Source organism: Berghia stephanieae, chromosome 6 (assembly GCF_034508935.2).
Source record: "Berghia stephanieae isolate SIO BIC M18660-M18661 chromosome 6, UCSD_Bste_1.3, whole genome shotgun sequence".
In the NCBI taxonomy this organism is placed as follows: Eukaryota; Metazoa; Mollusca; class Gastropoda; order Nudibranchia; family Aeolidiidae; genus Berghia; species Berghia stephanieae.
The window spans coordinates 24,866,956-24,888,452 of record NC_088365.1 but is presented as its reverse complement, the minus strand read 5'-3'; the positions used below and the strand labels follow the sequence as shown (position 1 = coordinate 24,888,452).

General features: G+C 35.4%; 2 protein-coding genes across 3 annotated transcripts in view; one reads left to right on the top strand and one right to left on the bottom strand.

The window, feature by feature from the left end:
* Positions 1-1,804, top strand: part of LOC144974752 (uncharacterized) — a 357,750-nt gene extending 355,946 nt beyond the window's left edge. Inside the window, exon 4 of the mRNA XM_078917981.1 lies at positions 394-1,804. The gene's annotated coding sequence lies outside the window, so the exon portion shown is untranslated. The remainder of the gene's footprint in view (positions 1-393) is intronic.
* LOC144974751 (transmembrane protein adipocyte-associated 1 homolog) lies at positions 1,230-20,503 on the bottom strand. Of its 2 annotated transcripts, none has more exons than XM_078917980.1 (11): positions 20,332-20,503; positions 17,644-17,797; positions 16,474-16,606; positions 15,360-15,449; positions 13,952-14,024; positions 12,544-12,623; positions 11,278-11,421; positions 9,257-9,317; positions 7,308-7,410; positions 6,512-6,592; positions 1,230-4,959 (listed from the first exon to the last, which is right to left on the bottom strand). In XM_078917980.1, the coding sequence occupies exons 2-11, from the start codon at positions 17,763-17,765 to the stop codon at positions 4,722-4,724; spliced, it is 1,125 nt and encodes a 374-aa protein (XP_078774106.1). In that variant the 5' UTR covers positions 17,766-17,797; positions 20,332-20,503; the 3' UTR covers positions 1,230-4,721. The 2 variants fall into 2 exon arrangements, with proteins under 2 accessions (XP_078774106.1, XP_078774105.1); XM_078917979.1 differs by having other exon boundaries at positions 4,120-4,959; positions 20,328-20,451.
* Between the last annotated feature and the right edge of the window lie 994 nt (positions 20,504-21,497).

The window sequence follows — 21,497 nt, the reverse complement described above, 5'->3', positions numbered from 1 at the left end:
ACTGGGAACAAATAGGGATCAGATGTAGATTCCAAGAGCATACCACCAATGTACTTAGTTTGAGATCACCTATAAGTCTCATCCGGACACAAGAACAAAATCCAACAAAGAGGAACACACTCAAATGCTTACATTATACATTAAAAAATAACAAATATACTAATACATAACAGAGAGATGATTTACAAGGAAAAAAATATCATCTCCCAAAACAACAACTATGCATTTGACTGTTTCCCTCCAAGCCAGGACTCCGACCAGGGCCAGGAAAAAAAACTAAGTAATCTCATTCCAAGACAAAGAGAGAAAGCATGTTGGAAAACAGATATAAGGGGATAGAAGACACAGTGTGTACCTCCCTGCCCGCTATGGGAGGTCAGGATCCCCACCCAGTAAGACAAAGGGGAATTGGTTCAAATAGGGAACATATGTAGATTCCAAGAGCACTCTATCAGTGTACTTAGTTTGAGATCACCTAAAAGTTTAGTCCAGACACCAGCACAGGATCCTACTAAGAGGAACACACTGAAATGTTTACAAATCATTATATATGTAAAACAAAACAAAAATACAATGCATAACAGATTTATAGGACAAAAAAATATATCATCACCCAAAACACCATACATTTGACCGTTTCCCTCACAGTCAAGGACTCCAGCAAGGGAAAGAACAAAATCAAGTCATCCCATTCCAAGACAAATACAAAAAGAATTAAGAAAACAAATAGGGGAATACAGAAGACACGGCAAATGACCTCATTGCCACAATAGGACAAAGATAGGCAATTGGATTACTCATGTTAAGACTTATTTCATTTATTTTATTGTTACGTGATGATTACACTCAAATTTACATGAAGACTGACTGGAATAGAATATGAGACAGTACTTTTCATTCTATTTATATTTCTGAATATATTGCATCGGTAATAGTAATAAATCTTTTGTAAATATAAAAGCTTCATTTAACCAATTAACCGTCATACTCTGGAAAAAACATGTATGTAAAAATTTGGCAGAAAACTCATCCTTCAAATATCGATCGATTTAAATGACCCTCATCTTGATCATTTAAATCGATAGATATTTGAAGGACGAGTTTTATGGCCAAATTTTTTATATACATGTTTTTCCAGAGTATGGCTGTTAAACAGTTAATGACAAAGTTGAATAATAAAACAATCCAAAATAGACAATCTATCACCAGCAGCTTGGCATCAGCAGCTATTGGCTCCCACTACCCACACCCTTATTATCCCAGTTTTTCCATATAGTCCACCAGACCATACATTGAATCACCGCCGCCCTTATACGAACCCTGCTAGTTGGAAAATATTCGGCCCACTCGGCTTTGGTCTCAAACAGCAACAGGGATATACTGGGTATCAACACGCAGACATAGCATCTCTAAAGGTTGGAAAATAGAGGACAAAGCCAAATTCATCTCTCTTGCATTCTTAGGGCACAGGCTGAACATTCTAAATCTGTGTGGCTATGTGGTCTTGTGGTATGACACTCGCATTTGGATCGGAAGGTCCTGGGTTCGAGCCTCTCTCGGAGCATAGTTGAGTCCTTGGAGAAGGCTCTTTACTCACATTCTCTCAACAAACTTGGGTGTAAAATGAGTACCTGGCCATTAACACAGCGTTGTCTCTGTCCGAAAAAATTGTAATATCACCATAATGTCCCGTCCTAAATGTTAAATGTTGCTGTTGGCCAGGGACCCCTTGTAAATCGCTTTGAGTACATTTAGTGGATATTGCGCTACATAAAAGCTCAATATATTTACAATTTTATTAATGGATTTCACAAGACCAAACTTTCGATGATGTAATACAAACAAAACAGACCTCTATGGCACTCCTTGACAATAGATACATGATCAATCACCAAATCTAAGACGGAATATATTGTCCAACATTACGGCATAAAATACACACAATGTACAGGATTGCCAATTTAGGAGGCAAAAATTTATTGAACTTTTACACAAACACATAGACCAACCCCTGTCTGAGTGCTAAACTCCAGTAAAAAGACATTTTTATGTGCATACTTTTTTCCCTATTTGACTGGTGATTGGAAATTATACTGAGGGTTTATAACGTACTGAATTCCGTAAATATACGGAGAATTGGCAACCTTGTTTATAGCTTCAAACACGCACGGATCGTTTATGCGCCAGGAACATTAAGACAACAGGGTTAAATAAAAGAGAGGAAAAGAAGAAGAAAATAGAAGAAAAGTACATCTGTATTGAGTTGAGACAAAAATCATTGCCTCACCTGGATCTTTGCCAAAAATGACACTATTTATTTGTATTATTACTAACTAAATCTAACAGTGCATTATATATATATATATATATAAAATATTTAATATATATAATACAAGATCTGATTCATTCATAATACAGATCATACATTGATATAAGACATATAACTGAGAGACGATTTGCAAGAGGGGGGAAAAAAATTACCTCACATTTTTAAAAAATAATAAATAAATAAATAAATTTAAAAAATGTATGATAACAGCAGCCATACTCCATTCCCAAACCCTGGATTTTCTCCCGCCCTTCGTGAACAAAAATACTCTGTCCATCTAGAAAGCAAGTGACCCTGATAGTTTTGTTCCACAATGCACTACAAGTGAGATGGTCACTGTCACCCTGTTTCATTCATTTTTGGCTAAGAAGAAACAGAACAATAAAATTTCGCGATAGGTCTAAAATGACATAATCAATTCTCGGTGTAAAACCACCAAAACGTATTGATAAATTTATTCAATAAGTCGTTTACGTTATTTTTGTTTTTCAGGGCTTTTACAGCGCTTGCAACACTTTTAGGTCATTTCATCACCAGTAAAAAGGAGAGATGATATAAGAAAAGTTGCAGATCTGGAGTGAAAAGCACCAAAGAAAACGTCAGACAAAGGGGAGAACTTCATACAGGGAACGGAAGATTCCTTCAGCAATCCATCAATGTGCCTGTTTTGACATTATCTAAAAGTCCCATCCAGGCAAAAGCAAAGAATCTCACTATGAAGGATACACTCAAAGGTTCACAATGGACAATATAGTGTATATTTATAACAAAAATATGTTATATCATTACAAAGAGATGATTTACAAGGAGAAAACATCTATCTCTCAAAGGAAAAAAAACCCCAAAAAAAACAAACAAAAAACCCCTCAACTATTCAGTACACATTCAACTGCCTCCCTCTAGGCTAAGGACCCCTGCTAGGATCAGGAAAAAAATTCGAGCAATGTGAATCCAGAAGGAAGATGGGAGCAACATGGAAAGGGAAAGTGGATTCAGGGGGATTGAAGACAACGCAAGGAGACAAATTAGGGAGCAGGCACTGGTGTCAGATAAAGATCTGAAAAAGTGTATGAAACAGTGCCAGACAAAGCAAGAAAAAAAAAAAAAAAAACTATCCCAAAAAGTCATAGGGATCGAACCTCAGACTTTCTGATGACCAGTCAGACATGCTACCATTACTTTGAAAGAAGCATGATCTTTTGGGATGTACTTTTCTTTCTTGCTTTGTCAAGCACCGTTTCATAACACTCTTTTAGATCCTTAAGACAAAGCAAGCATGATCTGTCCGGCCACCACGGGGGTCAAAAAACTCTACCTCACAATAATTTGTCTTGTCATAATTGACAAGCAGCGAAGACATGACAGGACATTATTTATTCTAGAATAGGATTCACTGTGCAAAGACACTACAATAATACTGAGTTTACATTTGTACACCTATAAATATGATCTAGCATAAAACATTGCTTTATAATTAACCAACATACCAATCTCTCTCTCTCTCTCTCTCATAATGGCCAACTTTTCAAAGAGATATTATACCGGGACACCCTGACACAGAATACTGTCATGATCCAAAACAGCAGTATGTTTGGACTGTTATATAATATAAACTTAATAGGGTTCAACAGTCGTGACGTCACTTCCCTCTTAATGACGCATAGTAACTGGTTCTAAATTATCGGAATGCATGGCAAACACCATTATCTCCATCACCGCTCTTTTGAAATACTTCTCCGATGAGCATAAAAGTGTATCCAGAGGAGAAAAACAGTATAAATCTGATCATATTTTTTTTTTTATACATTCTGATCACATGACATGAAGAATAAAGAGTACCGATTTTCTTTGTTTAGAACAAAGCTGCTGGTTGCTGGGTGGATGTGACATCAATTGAATCCTATTTAGAGTTTTTTTTCTGTTCTTGCTAGCCAACAAAGCATAATCCTGAGACATGCAAGGGTCACTTCCATACATATAAAAAGTCCTTCAGAGCCATTGGGCCCATGGAGCCAGAGTTTATCCCTTGTTCTATAGCACGAAATGGACAACAGCAATTGCTTGCTATCCTTTGGATAGGACACTAGTCTATAGCAAAGTACTTTCCACCAAAGCCAACAAACTCAGCTACCCATTTACTACTGGATGGGGGTCAGAAAAAAAATCTCGACTGCACCCGGGATCGATCTCAGTCCTTTGCACGTGTGAAGCAAGTGCTCTACCAACTGAGTTATCGGGACCCCCTATAAACAGTCCAATGCTCTTTTTTTTTTTCATTTTCTCCATATTGCCAAGTCGGATAATCCCGATTTTATCAGGACAGTTGACCACTATGCTACTCTCTCTCATCTATCTCTCTCTCTTTCTCATCTATCTCCACCTCTATAATCAGCTAACTGATAGTGTTCGGTTCACTGTTGATAGACATGGTCGGCGGAGAAGTGATTGTGGTAGAATGAGCGCTTTGGGCAACGTGCACATCAAAGTGGGTGTTGTCGTAGGAGAAGATGGGTTGGTTGTCGTCGTCTTTGTTGATGCTTCCACTGTGACTGTAAGGGAGACTGAGTTGATCGTCATCCACAGAGTCGTCCTGTTGTTTGTAGGAAAAGTGAACTCCTGTAGAAACACTCCTGTCATTGATAAAAAAAATATTTTTTAAATGATTATATATAAATATAAAAGCTACAGTGAATGACATAATCAGTCGGATGGTGAACTGAGATATTGCCAAGTTTAGTGAGAAGGTCAATTGTTAAAATCAAAAATGAGTTCTTGTCATAAATGATTAAATCAACCCTTTTTGGAAATATCAAAGCTTAATTTCATTTCTAAATATCTTTTACAGCTAATCAAGTTGAAAAAGTATGAACTTTGAGAAAAGTTGCTGGATACCTTTCCCATACATCTGACCAAAATTTGAAGAAAATTCACCCGATTTACTTCAAATAAAGATTAAAACGCTCTGGGGAGCATATTCTTTCAGAAAATGAAAAAAAATGCAAATCCAAAATTTTCACCTTCCGACTGATTCTTTCATACATTGACACAAATATATATACAGTGCAACAGAAATCTCAAACAAGTTGAGACCAGGCCTATTTGTTTGATATTTCCGTATTGTGTATTCTACAAAAAATATAAAGAAGAATGTGATGGAGGTAACAACGAGTCGTTTTGGTACGGTCTCATTATAATGAGGTGTAGTGTATAGTGTGTCCTGTCTCATTCAGAGGTGGAATAAGGTTCCAGTTTGGTGGCTAGCATAAGGGTACAAAGCCAGCACATCACATTGTTGATAACACACTCAATACGTGAAGTCGTTACCCATGAATCTGATACCTAAATCGCTATCACTCCTCACTTAACCCTTTCCTTACCGGCCAATTTCAGAATTTTTCCCCAACACAAAAATAGATTTTGCTTACTCAAACAGGAAAGCAACAATTACATTCTAAAAATAATATCATTATTAAGCAAATGGAGCCCTACAAACAGTTTCAAGGTTAATTATTAAAATTTTGTGATGTAAAATTGAAATCAGAATGAGAAATTATTGGTTTTATCGTAGCAAATGTGATGATTTTCCTATGGTTGGTAAGGAAAGGGTAAAGGGGAATTGAGACGAATTCCCGATTTCAGTGCTGCACTTATTTCATTGCTCTGATTTATTTGAGTTAATTTTTACATCAAGAAATTGGGCTGCGTAAGATGGCTCTCAAAAAATCAAATAGTCCTATTCTGGCATACAAAGAGAAAACTGTGTGAAATCAAAACTGGGTCAAAAAAGAGATGCATTTAAATCTTTTTCATCAGAATCATTCCCTGCATCCATACACAAGATCTTAAAAGCCTGTTCTTGACACAAACAAAACTAAGAAAATTTTAAGCACCTTATTAGTAAAATGGGGGCGAAGTGGCCGAGAGGTTAAGGCATTGCACTGTGACCCAGAAGGTCCCGGGTTCAAGCCCCACTTCAGGCACATTCATTTTTTTTCCTTGGGCACGATAATTAACCACCAATTTGCTCACTTTGGACAACATGGGTCATTCCTGTTGACATCAGACATCTTGTTTGATGAATTATCTATATTCCTTCGTGAAATGCCAAGGCGATGATATCTTATGATGTCGTGGCGGAAGGGCATCATTTTTTAATTTAAAAAAATATAGTAAAATACTTACGCAAAGAAATTCCACAAAAAGACCCAGTAGACGAGAGGATGGAAAATGGTGAAATAGAGATAGGTGGTGACATCAATTCCACTGAAAAAAACAACCCAAACAAAAACGAAGTCTTTTTCATATTTTCAACTCAATGACTAATGAAGTCAAATTTAAATTCCTTTAAAAAAAACAAAGACAGATGGTCCTTTTTATATTTTCAACTTAAAAATATGACTGCATAATGCCCTCTCTTTTGTGGACTAATGAGATCAAATTTAAAATTCCTTTTATTAAAAAATAAACAAAACAAAAAAAAAAACAAAAAAAAACATATTAAAAAAAACCCAACAGTCTTAGAATTTGTTACATGACAATAATACTATAATATGGAGCATGATGAGGATGGTGATATGGGTGAAAGAGATGAATGCTGATGGAAATATTAGAGAGGTTGTTGTGATGATGATAATGATTACGATCTTGGTGACGATGATTATGATGCTATTTATGTGCATGTGTGTGTGTATATATGTAAATATAAAATGTTATGTACGTTCTTCATAATATTGTAATAGCACATGTAACCAAATGACAAATTGCCACTATTTTGAGGACAGTGAAGATGTAATATTAATATTATTATTATTATCATTATTATTATTACTATTACTATTATCATCATCATCAGCCATGTAAAATGGAATTTTGTTGTTCAATATATTATTTCAATTATCATTATTATTATTATTATTATTATTATTATTATTATTATTATTATTATTATCATTATTATTATCATCAGCAAAATTCTCACCACAAGCTTTCATGATAGTCAAGATACAGCAGCAGTGATGCCAATGCCTGAGACAGGTTAAGGGTGGCCAGCATCAAACAATAGTAGTAGAACAGACGCTTGGCTGGATAAGGGGAGAAAAGGGAGAGAGAATGAGAAAAATATAAATACACAGATTATCAATTGAAATAGAGCCACATGACCTAGAAGGCAATAAAAAAAAAAATACATTAAAAAAAAATAATAAAAAATATATATATATATATATACATATAATATATTATAAAAACGAAAACCATGAAATAATAGTGCTCAACTTTTTTGATAAAAGGAGCTATTTATAAAATATTTCAAGTATAATTAGGAAGTGATCACTTCCTGATGAGAGCAAATGCTCGAAACAATATTCTAGAAGTTGATTATAATTATACCTGAAATATTATATATATATATGTATATATATATATATATATATATATATATATATAATATATATATATATATATATATATATATATATATATATATATATATATATATATATATATACATATACATATATATATACACAAGCATAGCTGTGTGTTCAATGAACGCGATGATAAGTCAGATCAACTCAAAGTTTATGATTCAAGTGTTGAATAAAATTCAAAGTCAATTTCCAGTACATTTTTCGACTTCGTAAGAGAACTCCATGTAGAGATATTTTCTGCATTTGATATCTTTGATATTTCACTCACTTATCGTAGAATTCTTTCCAAATGTTAAGAATGGAAAATGGTGCAAATTAATTTTAAGAAATTGATTGTATGCAAAATAATCAGAGAAACCATTAACTCGTATTTATTCAATGCAAGTACTCCTACCTCATTGTCATAATCGCTAACCAGAAGGTTGACACGAACAACCCACATGCTAAAAATGATGGCGTATGTTTTCGATAGGATGTCACGAAACAAATTTGATTTTTTTTTGGATACAATTGTCACGATGTATAATCAATCTCATAATACACGTTCATGTCAATTGTAAACACAATGAAAAATTTGGTGACGATTGGTCTACTAGTTTTGGAGCCTTATAGTGTTACAAAAAATCCAATTTGCTAAATATGTAATAAGATATGTGTGGCTGGCTGAGAAAACCCGGAAAGATGCGCAAATTTCATAAATTGAGTTATGTATGCAGTGGTTTAGACCACATTTTTCTGATCTTTTACCACTTTAAATCTTCAGTCTATGTCTATTAGAACCCAAGTTATTTATTTTTTTCTGAATAAAATTTGTTGCTATGGGAAACACTTTATCTTTGATTTTGGCTTATATCTCGAATCAAAGCTTGCCGCATCTTCCCGGGTTTTCTCAGCCAGCCTCATATATATCATTATAAGAATATTTATCACGATATTGGAGTCAGTCTACATCAATGTTTCAAGACTGACTCTAATATCATGGTAAATATTTTTATAATAATTCGACATGTTGAGCACTATTTGTATAATAATTTATATCATAACACAATTCAATAATAAGATATATCAATATGTTTTAATAATCCTTTACAAACTAAATTCGTATAATTCTTCTTATTATTAAACAGATGAATCAGGTGAATCTTTTCATTGATTTGTTAAAATTCTATGAGAGCCAAAATTCTACAATTCAGGAGGGAAGAAGTGAAGAGCAAGATCGTGCCTACAAGGGTGAAGAGATTGAAATTCTTTGATTTGTTTGTATTTGAGGGTTTTACAGTGCTTGCATTACATTCAGGTCATATCAGTGCCAGTAAAAAGGAAGAAAATGGGATTGTAAAAAGTACAAGAATACAATTTATGCACCCAGGAAAAAGTAAGACAAAGGGGAAATGATCTGATTAGGTATTTTTAACTGATGAAATTCTTAACTTATAAAGCAACTGATGAACGGTAAACCAAAAAAAATAAAAAATTAATTAAAAGTAAAAATACTTACTTGGCAGCTGAAATCTTTCCCGAAGTCTCGTGAATGGCAAAACAATAATGACTGAATAAACCTGAATTTAAACAAAAATAATTATTTATAATAATAATAATAATAATCATATTATTAATATTAATAATAATAATAATAATAATAATAATAATAATAATAATAATAATAATAATAATAATAATAATAATAATAATAATAATAATAATAAAGGATTTTAAGACACTGAGATAATGAAAGAAAAAATATAAATTATTCAGAAATTTAAAAACTGAGCTTACAATGACGCCACTAACAATTATAATGATAAAAGAACACATTTACTTATATTTTCTGACTACTATTTGTAAAGCACTTTTCATGAACCAAATATTTCAAAGCGATTGACAGATAGTGAATTACATTACAAACACGGTCAAAACAAAACGTGGAAACAAAATACACATTGCTTAAATAATAGTACACAAAACATTAGTCAGCATGGTGTAAAATAAACTTTGAAAAAAAAGGGTTCTTAAAGCAGATTTACAGTTTGAGATATTCTCGATTTCTCTAATGGGTTGAGGTAGGGTATTCTCGAGTTTAGGGCCATAATATTGAAAAAAGTGATCACCAAACGATTAAGATTTAAGCTTGCCTTTGGGTACAGATAATAGAGAGGAGTCACATGAAGACCAAAGGCTTCTGGTTCGAGGCTTAAAGTTCAGAAAGATTAAGAGGGGGCAAGTTGTTAAGGCATTTGAGGACTAATAGAGTAATTTTGTATTCTATTCTATAGCAGACCTATGAATTTGCTACTAAAAGCTAGAAATTCTTTTGAATCATGCCCACCTTGAATTATTGATCAACATAACTCAGGACACGAGCTCAATTGGCTTCAACAGGCGTGACGTCACTTCCCTCGTAATGACGCATAATAACTTAGTAACTGGTTCTAAACTATCGGAACAATGGCGGATGCCCTTATGAAATACTTCTCCGACGAACATAAAAGTGTATCCAGAGGAGAAAAACATTATAAATCTGATCATGTTTTGACTTTTATACATTCTGATCACATTACATGTGAAAAAGTTCTAGCCAGCATGAAGAATAAAAAGTACAGATTTTCTTTGTTTAGAACCTAGCTGCTGGTTGCTGGGTGGAAGTGACATCAGACTACTGAATCCTATTGGCAAGCATTCGACACGGATAATGGTGGCATCCTATGTGTCATTGAACAAAGAGGAGGATTGGTGATGATGATGATGATACTTAGGTTTTGAGGACCACATCTACACTTTCCTTTGCAACAGAACTATGAACCCTTCTCTTCATAGATTCCATATGGCAGAGCTTCTAGAATTATGCGCCGATGAAGCAGTCACGATATTAGAAGACACATAGCAGCAATGACTATGATGTAAGATTAAAGATAACATCAAAACGCTGTACTTTCACATACCACAAAATTCAGGAGGGAAGAAGTGAAAAGCAAGATCGTGCCTACAAGGCCGAATAGATTGAAATTCTTTGATTTGTTTGTTTTTGAGGGTTTTACAGTGCTTGCATTACATTAAGGTCATATCAGTGCCAGTAAAAAGTTAGAAAATGGGATCATAAAAAGTTCAAGAATAACAATTAATGCACCCAGGAAAAAGTAAGACAAAGGGGAATTGATTCAAATAGCAAAACAGATTTAGATTCCAAGAGCACACTTTCAGTGTACTTAGTTTGAGATCACCAAAAAGTCTCATCCAGACACAAGTACAGGTAAGACGAATATACTCAAATGTTTACAAATTATCATATATATAACACAAAAAATTAATACAATGCGTAACAGAGAGATGATTTACAAGACAAAAAATCATCTCCCAAAACTAACTATACATTTGACTTTTTCCCTCCCAGTCAGGATATCCGGCAGGGCCAGGACAAAGACAGAAAGCCTGTCTAGATAGGGGGATAGAAGACACAGTAAGTGCCTCCTGCCCACTATGGGAGGTCAGGAACCCCACCCAGTTGAAATTCTTTAAACATACCGCAAAATTCAGGAAAGAAGAAGTGAAGAGGAAGATCATGCCTCCATGAGCGAACAGGTTGAAATTCTTGATTGTCCCATTTGGTGTGCTGCTGTCTGACTTTGCCGTGAACACTGGATGCTCATACCTCAACTCCAAAACCCCCTGGATAAAAAAAACGTATGCAAATCGGTTATAGAAGTCAAAGTGATATTAACCCTCTCCTTACCACCTACAGCAAAATCGTCACATTTCTTACAACATAATATTCATTTTATCTTATTCAGATTTATTTTGCACATCACAATGATCTGTGTTTAATTAATAAGAACATAAAGTTGTTTTGTAGAGTGCTTGTTTGAGTTTTAAAAATTCAATTTTCTGCTGGGTAAGCCTGCCACTTTTGGGAAAATACTGAAAATGATCGGTAAGGAGAGAGTTAAGCTGCTAAAAGCTGTGAACTGTAAAAAGTAATAAACAAAAAACAAAAAAATGAATTTAACAGCTTCAAAAGAGAACGAAACACCAAACACGGAATTTTTCGTGCTCATAACCAGAAATTCTCTACACTGAAAGGCCATGCCAAACAATACTCTGCTGTGATCTGGCTTTTTTCGTAATGTGTTCATAATTCCATTGATTTTTTTGTTGTTGGTTGAAGAAGGGTTTTGAGCCTGAAACGTTCTGTGTTTGGTATTTTTTTTGTTCTTTTTTTTTATTAAGCTGTTATATTCATATTTGTTTATTCACATTAACATATCTACCAATTTTTCAAAAATAAAATAAGTAACGCCCAATTTGGGTGAGGACAAGGGACGCTGTATGCCCTTCCCCCTTCTGCAGAGTCCAGGGGCAGTATATGCAGGTAATAATACAGACCTGCAAACCTTCCCAGAATGAAAAGTGTATTTTTTATTTAAACCTTCCCAGACATGCCATAAAAACCTCAATGAATAATACAATGTCAGACCTGCCAACCTGAAAATGTAAAAATTCGCAATTTAGAGGAGATGAAAAACGTAGTCGCAAAGTTAACTTTAAAAATCAATAATTTACCATCACAAGGTTTAAATAACACTCCAAAATCTGAAAAAGTATGTAGTCAGGCATCAACTTTCATTTTCAATAAGTTTTAATGACTTAGAGATGCTCATGAAGTTATGAAATTGGAGCAAAAATTTCGTAATTCTACAAATTTATTGTAATAGTAGGCAAGTCTGCAATGCCCTTATCAAAATAATGAAAATAATGCAATGTGAAATGTAAAAAAGTGATGAAATCGGTCACCTGAGTCACGGAATAAATCAATGCGATTAAGAATGTGACAATCAAAACACGCTGAATGCTGGTACGGCTGTCCAGGTGACCTGTGGAAGATAATAATGGACCAATACTGTACATTTGAAGACCTCACACAATGCAAAGAAAACAACTCTATAAAACATTTTTTTTTAAATTCAGAGTATTTTGGTTTGAAATTTTGAGAGATTCTTGGGTTGTATTTTTAGCTGCCTAACCACTAGGTTTCGGTAACAAAGATTATTGTGGTAAGTATAGTCACGTCTCTCCCATTCCAACATTTTATCAGGATAATTACCGTAGTGAAAACCCAATGGCTCAGTAATCGTAGTGAAAGTAAGCCACACGTTTTCCTATAAAATAAGATATATAACAATGTTTTTGCCACATTATTGACCATAACTAGGAGAGATAGAGCGATAATAAAAAAAAAACAAAGAACAACTCCAGTAAATGTCTAACCCCCTTTTATTCTTTATGCTAAGTTGATTATAGTTGATAGCTTATAAAATAGACAGAATTCTAAAAGGAGGGAATCCCTCCCTTGACCACAAAACGCAAATTTCCATAGATCTGCTGAAAAAATACTATGGGGGGGGGGGGGGGGTCCCGATAGTTCAGTTGGTAGAGCAATCGCTTCACACGCAAAGGGACTGAGATCGATCCCGGTTGCCTGTTAACCCAGCAGTTAATGGGAAATTGAGACTGTTAGGTTTGGTGGAAAGTACTTTGCGATAGACTAGCATCCTATCCAAAGGATAGCAAGCAATTGCTATTGTCCGTTTCACGCTATAGAAACCGGGATAAATCCGACTCCATGGGCCGAATGGCTCTGAAGGATTAGCGATAGACTAGCATCCTATCCAAAGGATAGCAAGCAATTGCTATTGTCCGTTTCACGCTATAGAAACCGGGATAAATCCCGACTCCATGGGCCAAATGGCTCTGAAGGATTAGCGATAGACTAGCATCCTATCCAAAGGATAGCAAGCAATTGCTATTGTCCGTTTCACGCTATAGAAACCGGGATAAATCCGACTCCATGGGCCGAATGGCTCTGAAGGACTAGCGATAGACTAGCATCCTATCCAAAGGATAGCAAGGAATTGCTATTGTCCGTTTCACGCTATAGAAACCGGGATAAATCCGACTCCATGGGCCGAATGGCTCTGAAGGACTAGCGATAGACTAGCATCCTATCCAAAGGATAGCAAGCAATTGCTATTGTCCGTTTCATGCTATAGAAACCGGGAAAAATCCGACTCCATGGGCCGAATGGCTCTGAAGGACTACTTTTAAGCAACACTGCATGTAAAATCTCATTATAAATAGTAGCCACCGTTATTTATGAGAGCTCAATGACAAAAGAAAAAATAAAAGATTTAATCAGACTTACCGAAAGCTAATCCAAATATGACAACTGAAAGCTCTGTTGCAAGAAGAAAAAATCTCAACAGCAGCCATAAGATCTGATTTTTAAATATTTTTAAAAAGAAAAGACAAATCAAAAATTATAGATATGAATTAAAGAGTTTTCTCATAATGAATGAATGAATGAATATGGCTGCGCTTTCTTAATGGACTCTTCCCGTGAATGTGTGTGTTACTTCGAGTGTGTCGGTCTGTTTCTAGTAATAATACTCTGTGACAGTGTAAGGAGCATGCACTGGTCTATTGTAAGATAAAGATCTGAAAAAGTGTGTATGATACAGAGCCACAAGTCCGAGATCTTAGGTTCGATCCCTAGTTGAGACAGGTGTTTAATTTTATTTTTTTTTTTGGGGGGGGGGGGGGGAATGTCTTTTTTTTTTCCATGTATTTTTGTCTCTTACTTTGTCTGGATCTGATTCATACACACTTTTACACATCTTTATCATAATCCTTCGCATTGCGTCCACATAAACCGATTTAAAATTCAAAATAGTGTCACCTGAGAAGGCTGGTTGCCCCCCATCCCTTCCTTCATTCAGTCTTCATTATAATATGTGTGGCTGGCTGAGAAAACCCGGAAAGATGCGCAAATTTCATAAATTGACTTATATATGCAGTGGTGTAGACCACATCTTTCCGATCTTTACCACTTTAAATTTTCTTTCTATGTCTATTAGAACCCAAGTTATGACTATTTTTTTGAATAAAATTTATTGCTATGGTAAAAACTTTATCTTCGATTTTGGCTCATATCTCGAATCGACACTTGCCGCATCTTCCCAGGTTTTCTCAGCCAGCCTCACATAGTGTCAATGACAAAACAGCCTTTTGGAATAAAAGATATGTGTACCAGACTTGCTAACTTTTCGGAGAGCAAATTCGGGAAAATTTTGAGCCAATGTGTGACTTGTGATGGTGATGATAATGATGATGGTGGTGATGAAGATGATTATGAAGATGCTTTTTATTTCTTCGTAATTAATATAATAAATCATGAATGAGAAAAACTAGATTATCAGGAATTTCTAGATAAAATTGGGAGGGTTGGTAGGTCTGGTTGTAACATGGAGTAATAAGGGCCTAATAACTCCCCCCCCCCTACTAAAATACAAAAGAAAACCCCAAAAAATGAGAAAAAAAACCCCCAAAAAACAGAGTCCACATGAGTTCTACAAAGCATAACAATGTTCCTTAGCAAGTCTGAACAATGTATGGCACTTTTACTTTTACCTTTGTTGGTAATTATAGAGAGAGAGAGAGAGAGAGAGAGAGAGAGAGAGAGAGAGAGAGAGAGAGAGAGAGAGAGAGAGAGAGAGAGAGAGAGAGAGAGAGAGAGAGAGAGAGAGAGAGAGAGAGAGAGAGAAAACTGTTACCTTATCAGCAACATCCCCTGCCTCTACCGTGGCATCCACAGTCATAGAGACCACACATCTCAAAACACTGATACAAGCCACTGAAAAAACCTGCATATGAAACGAAAAAAGTAATGAACAAAAATCAGTGTGGACGGTGACAAAAAGTGAAAAAGCAGGAACATTTTGAACAATTGTCACCAATAAGCCCCATCTTTAATGCGTTAACCCCAACTGGGTGAAGTGGCAGAGTGGTTAAGGCATTGAACTGTGATCCGGAAGGTCCCGGGTTCGAGTCCTGCCTCAGGCACTTTCGTATTTTTCCTTGGGCAAGACTACCCATAATCAGAACGTCTGGGGTTCGATCCCCAGTCGAAGGTAGACTGATTTTTTGGGATGGGTTTTTTTCTTGTATTTTTCTTTCTTGCTTTGTCTGACACCTTTCATACACTCTTGTTCAGATCTTTATCCGGAACAATAACAGCTTGGAGATGTTTAAAAGAAGTCCTAAGTTGTCATATGAAATCATTGTTAAGTCCATGGAAAAGGCACTTTACTCACATATTCTCATTGAACTCAGGGATAAAATGAGTACCTGGCCTGTAACAGCATTGTCTCATTGTCAAAATTATTGCAATAGCATCTTCTAAGTGGCCTAGTGTCTCATCAAACATATATTATTAAGCATTGGTTTTGGTTTGGGACCTCTTGTATAGCACTTTGAGCATGCTTAGCAAATATTGCCCTACATAATATCTCTTTTTCTTACTTTGCTTTGTTTTAATTTAGAAGTGATCAACCACGTCCGGTTATGTGATCTAGTGGTGTGACACTTGCTTTCGGATCTGAAGGTCCTGGGTTTGAACCTCGCTCGGCGCATAGTTGAGTCCTTGGAACAGGCTCTTTACTCACATTCTCTCACCATACTCAGGTGTAAAATGTAACCACGCCATCTATGTGCGAAAATATTGTAATATCGTCTAACAGGCGCCATGTCCCGTCTTTCATGTTAAATGTTACTGTTGGCCAGGGTCCCCTTGTAAAGCGCTTTGAGCATGATTAGTGGATATTGCGCTATATAAAAGCTCAATTTCTTAAACTGGACTCTACTAGAGTGAACCATTTTAAAACTCACCAAGACATAGAAAGTGGCAAAGATGGGACTATTAGAAGCCTGAAGCTTGGCAATGGCACTGCGGAATTTCACCAATAAATACAGCAGAAATAAAATGTTTGGTAGAAAAATGGCCAGATCCCATACTCGAATTCTGAAAATGAATAAATTAAGAATTAAAATAGACATTAACTAACTCAACCCTAACAAAAACTATTTACACTATTGATGGAAAAAAAAAAAAAAAATCAGCAAAATCCACGATTGCAAAATTTGATCAAACCAGGAAGGTGGGAACAGGGGAGTGAATCCAGGAATATCTCAGGCAATCCAGGAAAGTCTGCAGGTCTGCTTTTTACCCCATCCTTACTTACATTTTTCTAAGATTAATCTATTTTTTCTTTTTAAAATAGGGTTGGGGATCAACATTGTTCCTTACAGCCAATGTTAAATTTTTATCATCGAGCACAGAATTACTGGTAAATCTAAAAATTATAAAACTATTTTTCACAGATTGATATATGAGCAACTTGCAATTCTTTCTCAAATTCAAATGATTCAAATGGTATTTATAAATTCGGATATTGACATAAAAATTCAACATTGACTAGTAGAGCTAGCTAAGCTAAAAAAAAAAAAAAAATTATGTATAGCAAGAGATTGATTCCACCATCCGGACAAAATGCTGCGAACAGAGGTGTTTGGATTGGAGGAATGTGACTGTATTATATTATACACACTTAAACCCATTGTAAAAAAATCCAAACCAAACAAACTTGAGCTTTTATATAGCGCAATATCCACTAAACATGCTCAAAGCGCTTTACAAGGGGGTCCCTGTCCAACAGCAACACGTAACACAAATAACCAGACATGACGCCTGTTAGGCGATATTACAAATTTTTTTTCTGACATAGACAATGCTGTTAACGGCCAGGTACTCATTTTACACCTGAGTACAGTGTGAGAGAATGTGAGTAAAGAGCCTTTTCCAAAGACTCAACTATGCGCAGAGTGAGGCTCGAACCCAGGACCTTTGGATCCGAAAGCGAGTGTCATACCACAAGACCACATAGCCACACAACACTGGACTTGAATTGATAAAGGCTTGGATATATGCGGGGATCAACCATGAGACAAACAAAAGAAAACTTTGTAGAAACGATTAATGAACAATTTTTGAAAACCTACCGGGAGTGATTGATTTCAGCATAAAGAATCCACTGGCATTCCGGTGTCTCTATCTTGACAAAAGGAATTGGAGCATAGGACGTGGTCCTGTTGGGACTCATAGTCATATTATCAGTTGACATGGCTGGCAACAATTGTGCACCTACACCGCTACCTGTTAAAATAAAGAGGATTTAAAGGTGAAAGCTTCTACCAAACAGACCGTTATAGAATATAGCTTATATGTGAGGCTGGCTGAGAAAACCCGGGAAGATTCGGCAAGCCATGATTCAAGATATGAGCCAAAATCGAAGATAAAGTGTTTCCCATAGCAACAAATTTTATTCAGAAAAAAGATCATAGAGGTTTTGTCTACACCACTGTATAAATAACTCAATATATGAAATTTGTGCATCTTTCCGGCTTTTCTCAGCCAGCCACACATATGGTAAAATCAAGTAATTCTAAGATAAACGGGCATTTAGGTGATGCGGACAATTAAAGAAATTGGTCATTGGAGCTAATAATAATGAACTCGATAAGAGTATTACCATCGTAGGTAATCAGTCATCTCCCCTGATTACTTGGACGTCACTCATGGCTGGTTTGAAGGATTTTATTATTTAATTTATCTATTTTTATTTATTTATTTTAGTTCTATGTTTTTTTAATGCTTTTTAAATTTTATTAATTTTTTTTATTTTTTATTTATTTTATTTATATTCTTAATATTTTTTTTTTAATTTTGGAACTTACTTACACTTATCTGAACCAGCGACCTCCTGAGCTCTAGCCTTTGGTCTTAAAATTTTGAAACATTTCATTGATTTGATGCCATTTGCTGGATTTGGGATTTGAGCACTATTTACTTTCATGTTGTGTAAAATATCACTTGATATTAACTGATTTGGGACACAAATTACCACTGGCATCTTTTCAGATCCTATTACTATTTGGCTTTTATTTTGGCTGCGGTTATTCAGAGTCGACTCTGAATAACTGTCTACAGTTATTCAGAGTCGGGGAGTCCACTCTGAATAACTGTAGACAGCTATGAGTGATGAACTTCCAGTTACCAACCACACGGTTTTTCTGGGTTTTTTTTCTTCTTTCCCATCTCTGTTTAACCCTACGGGGAAAAAAATCGTTTTACTTTTTGGTATTTTCTTGTCTCTTCTGTCATGGCAGTTTTTTTCATCGGTGATTTGCATTGCGGCCGCAAAATTTGCAATTTTTTGCAAATTGTCGAGATTTTGAAAAAAAAAATAAAAATAAATATTTTTAAAAATATAGTGGGGACCAGTGATGATAATATTCCGCGGATTTCTGGGATTTTAGGATTTGTTCATAAATGTTCCGTTGTTTTTTGTCATGTCAAACATTTTCTGCTCAGTGGTAGATCAGGGGAAAAAAAACAATAATATGCCTTCTATCATTTTTTGACACCTCTGCTCAGTTGCATGAATTTTGGTGACACTCCTTCATTTATGACGTTAGTCTAGACACGCTGGCGCCAAATGTCAAAGGCAGCACAAGACACATGGTGGCCCTGAATGAGAAGATGATCGAAAGGGAAGGGGATGGAGCAAATGGGTGTAAATATCTGTGTACTTTTTAGCTGTAACATGATAATACATTCATTTGACGATTTTATAAGGTTTATAAGCGTGTCTTTTTGTTTCTTCTTCCTTTTAAAGTTTTGTTTTGTTTTTGTTTGATTGTTCTGAATTTGTTAATAGAATTCATTACAACTTGTGTCTAATTATAAAACAATTAAAAAAAAAATCAATTCATTAATTCTCTCTCTCTCTCTCTCTCTCTCTCTCTCTCTCTCTCTCTCTCTCTCTCTCAGCCACCCTTCTATCTTCATATTATGTTTATAGATATAAATTTGGTAATAGAGAGATAATAAGTTAGGCTGATCGATTTAAGAAATGATTGTTTATGAGCTAATTTAAATTTGCTTTGTTGATGGAATATGTTTTGCAATTGATTAAAGATTCTTATTTATAATATAAGCGACTGAAGTTGAAAAATCGCCAAGTTTTAAGAATTTGGCACTAAAATTGCCAAAGTCACAAAATAACCGTAGTAAATTGAAAGAAACTCATCTCGCAAGAACTCAACTCGATAATTCGATAGGCTACTCGGCTCTAAATATCTGTACACATGGTTATCACGGGTCGACTCTGAATAACCATCTACAGTTATCCAGAGTCGACTCTGAATAACTGCCTACAGTTATCCAGAGTCGACTCTGGATAACCACTTCGTTTATTTTCACGATTGCTTTGGACTTACTTTTGCATAAAAATGCTTCTTCCGTGTCCGTCTGTCTTTTTATAATAAAAGAGCCTGTCCTTTTGTTATTGACGGTAAGTCTGCGAATATGTCTACCAAATAACAACAGCCGAGAACTCGAACCAACGCAAAATATCGCCCGCCCATTGCCATTTCATTACAACAATGTTAAATCAAGCCCATAATTGCGTCGGGTTATCAGACCTGGAAAAATACCATATATGTGCATATAGATCCTTAACTTTAACCATCCGGATTCTGAGAACACAAGCACTGTAAAAAAAAATAATTGTTTCAGTTTCAGAGTGTCAACAATGCAACAAACATTGTTTGAATTTGATTTTATGATGAGTGGACAACTCAAACTCAATACACTCCCCCCATGTGATGATTTGTGGAATTACCTACTTGATTACGACACCAGCTCTGCCAAGTAAATGCAAAATCATGACACTACTGTAAATCTAGATAGACGATTAGTGTTATTGGGCCAATCCAAGAAGAATCCAAACAATACTTTGGTTAAATGGTATGTGTCAGTTGTCAGTAGTAAGCTTAGGTAGTAAGCAAAGTTGTGTACGGAACAGGGTTGCCAGATTATTTTTCAACAAAATGCCAGGGGAAGACTCAAAAAATGCCAAAACACTCAAAAAAATGCCAAAGTCTGTTGACTCCCACCCCCACTAAGAAAACTACTCACTTTTGATAGACAATTTACTATCATATCCTGGTGGCTTCGTGTTTTATCTTCTTTTTTTTTCTTTTTTTTTTTTTGAATTATACTAAATTTCCTGTTGGGGTAATTTTTTACTTACTGACTACTAAGTGGAGTGCTAAACCACTACACCACGGTTGGATTTTAAGAATGAAAAGAAATACATTAACATGAAAGGTAAATACGTAAAGGAGTGAAATCATTGGATGCTGTAAAATCAGACCACCCTAACGAACAGAGTTAAAAGTTAACAGGCGACCATGACGCAAATATACACGAGTTTTGCAGGAGATTCCCAGAAAACTTACGAGGATACTTGTCGAGGGCTGAATTTGAGTGAATATCTGAGGGAGGCAGGGCTAGTTCAGGGTGTGAGTTTTAATAGCAAAGTTTTCCGATGTGAAGAGATTTGTTTTTACGCGTTTAGAAAGGTGTCATTTGAAGTATAATATACAAGAAAAGAAAATGCCAAATGAAAATGCCAAATGCCAAATGATTTTTCTAATGCCAAACGGTTTTCAAAAATGCCAGATTTTTGGAATCTGGCATTTAAAATGCCAAACTGGCAACCCTGGTACGGAAGTTGTAAACAGGGCAGCCAGGTAGCCAGAGTTACTCATAGCCAATTTCGACTTCAAAAGTGGCTGAATAGGACCTCGTGTGGCCAAACACTACTAACAATCTTGCTGGTTTCGTTGATAAATAAAATATTGTCCAGATTAAGAAAAATTTGTTGTTTAAAAAACCTTAGAAAATAGAAACACGATTCTCCGCGTGGCCAATTTTTTTGCTAATTAGCTATGTACGAGGCCATCTGGCAGTCACAGTTTTTTAGTGAGTCATTTAGAGAGTGATGTTA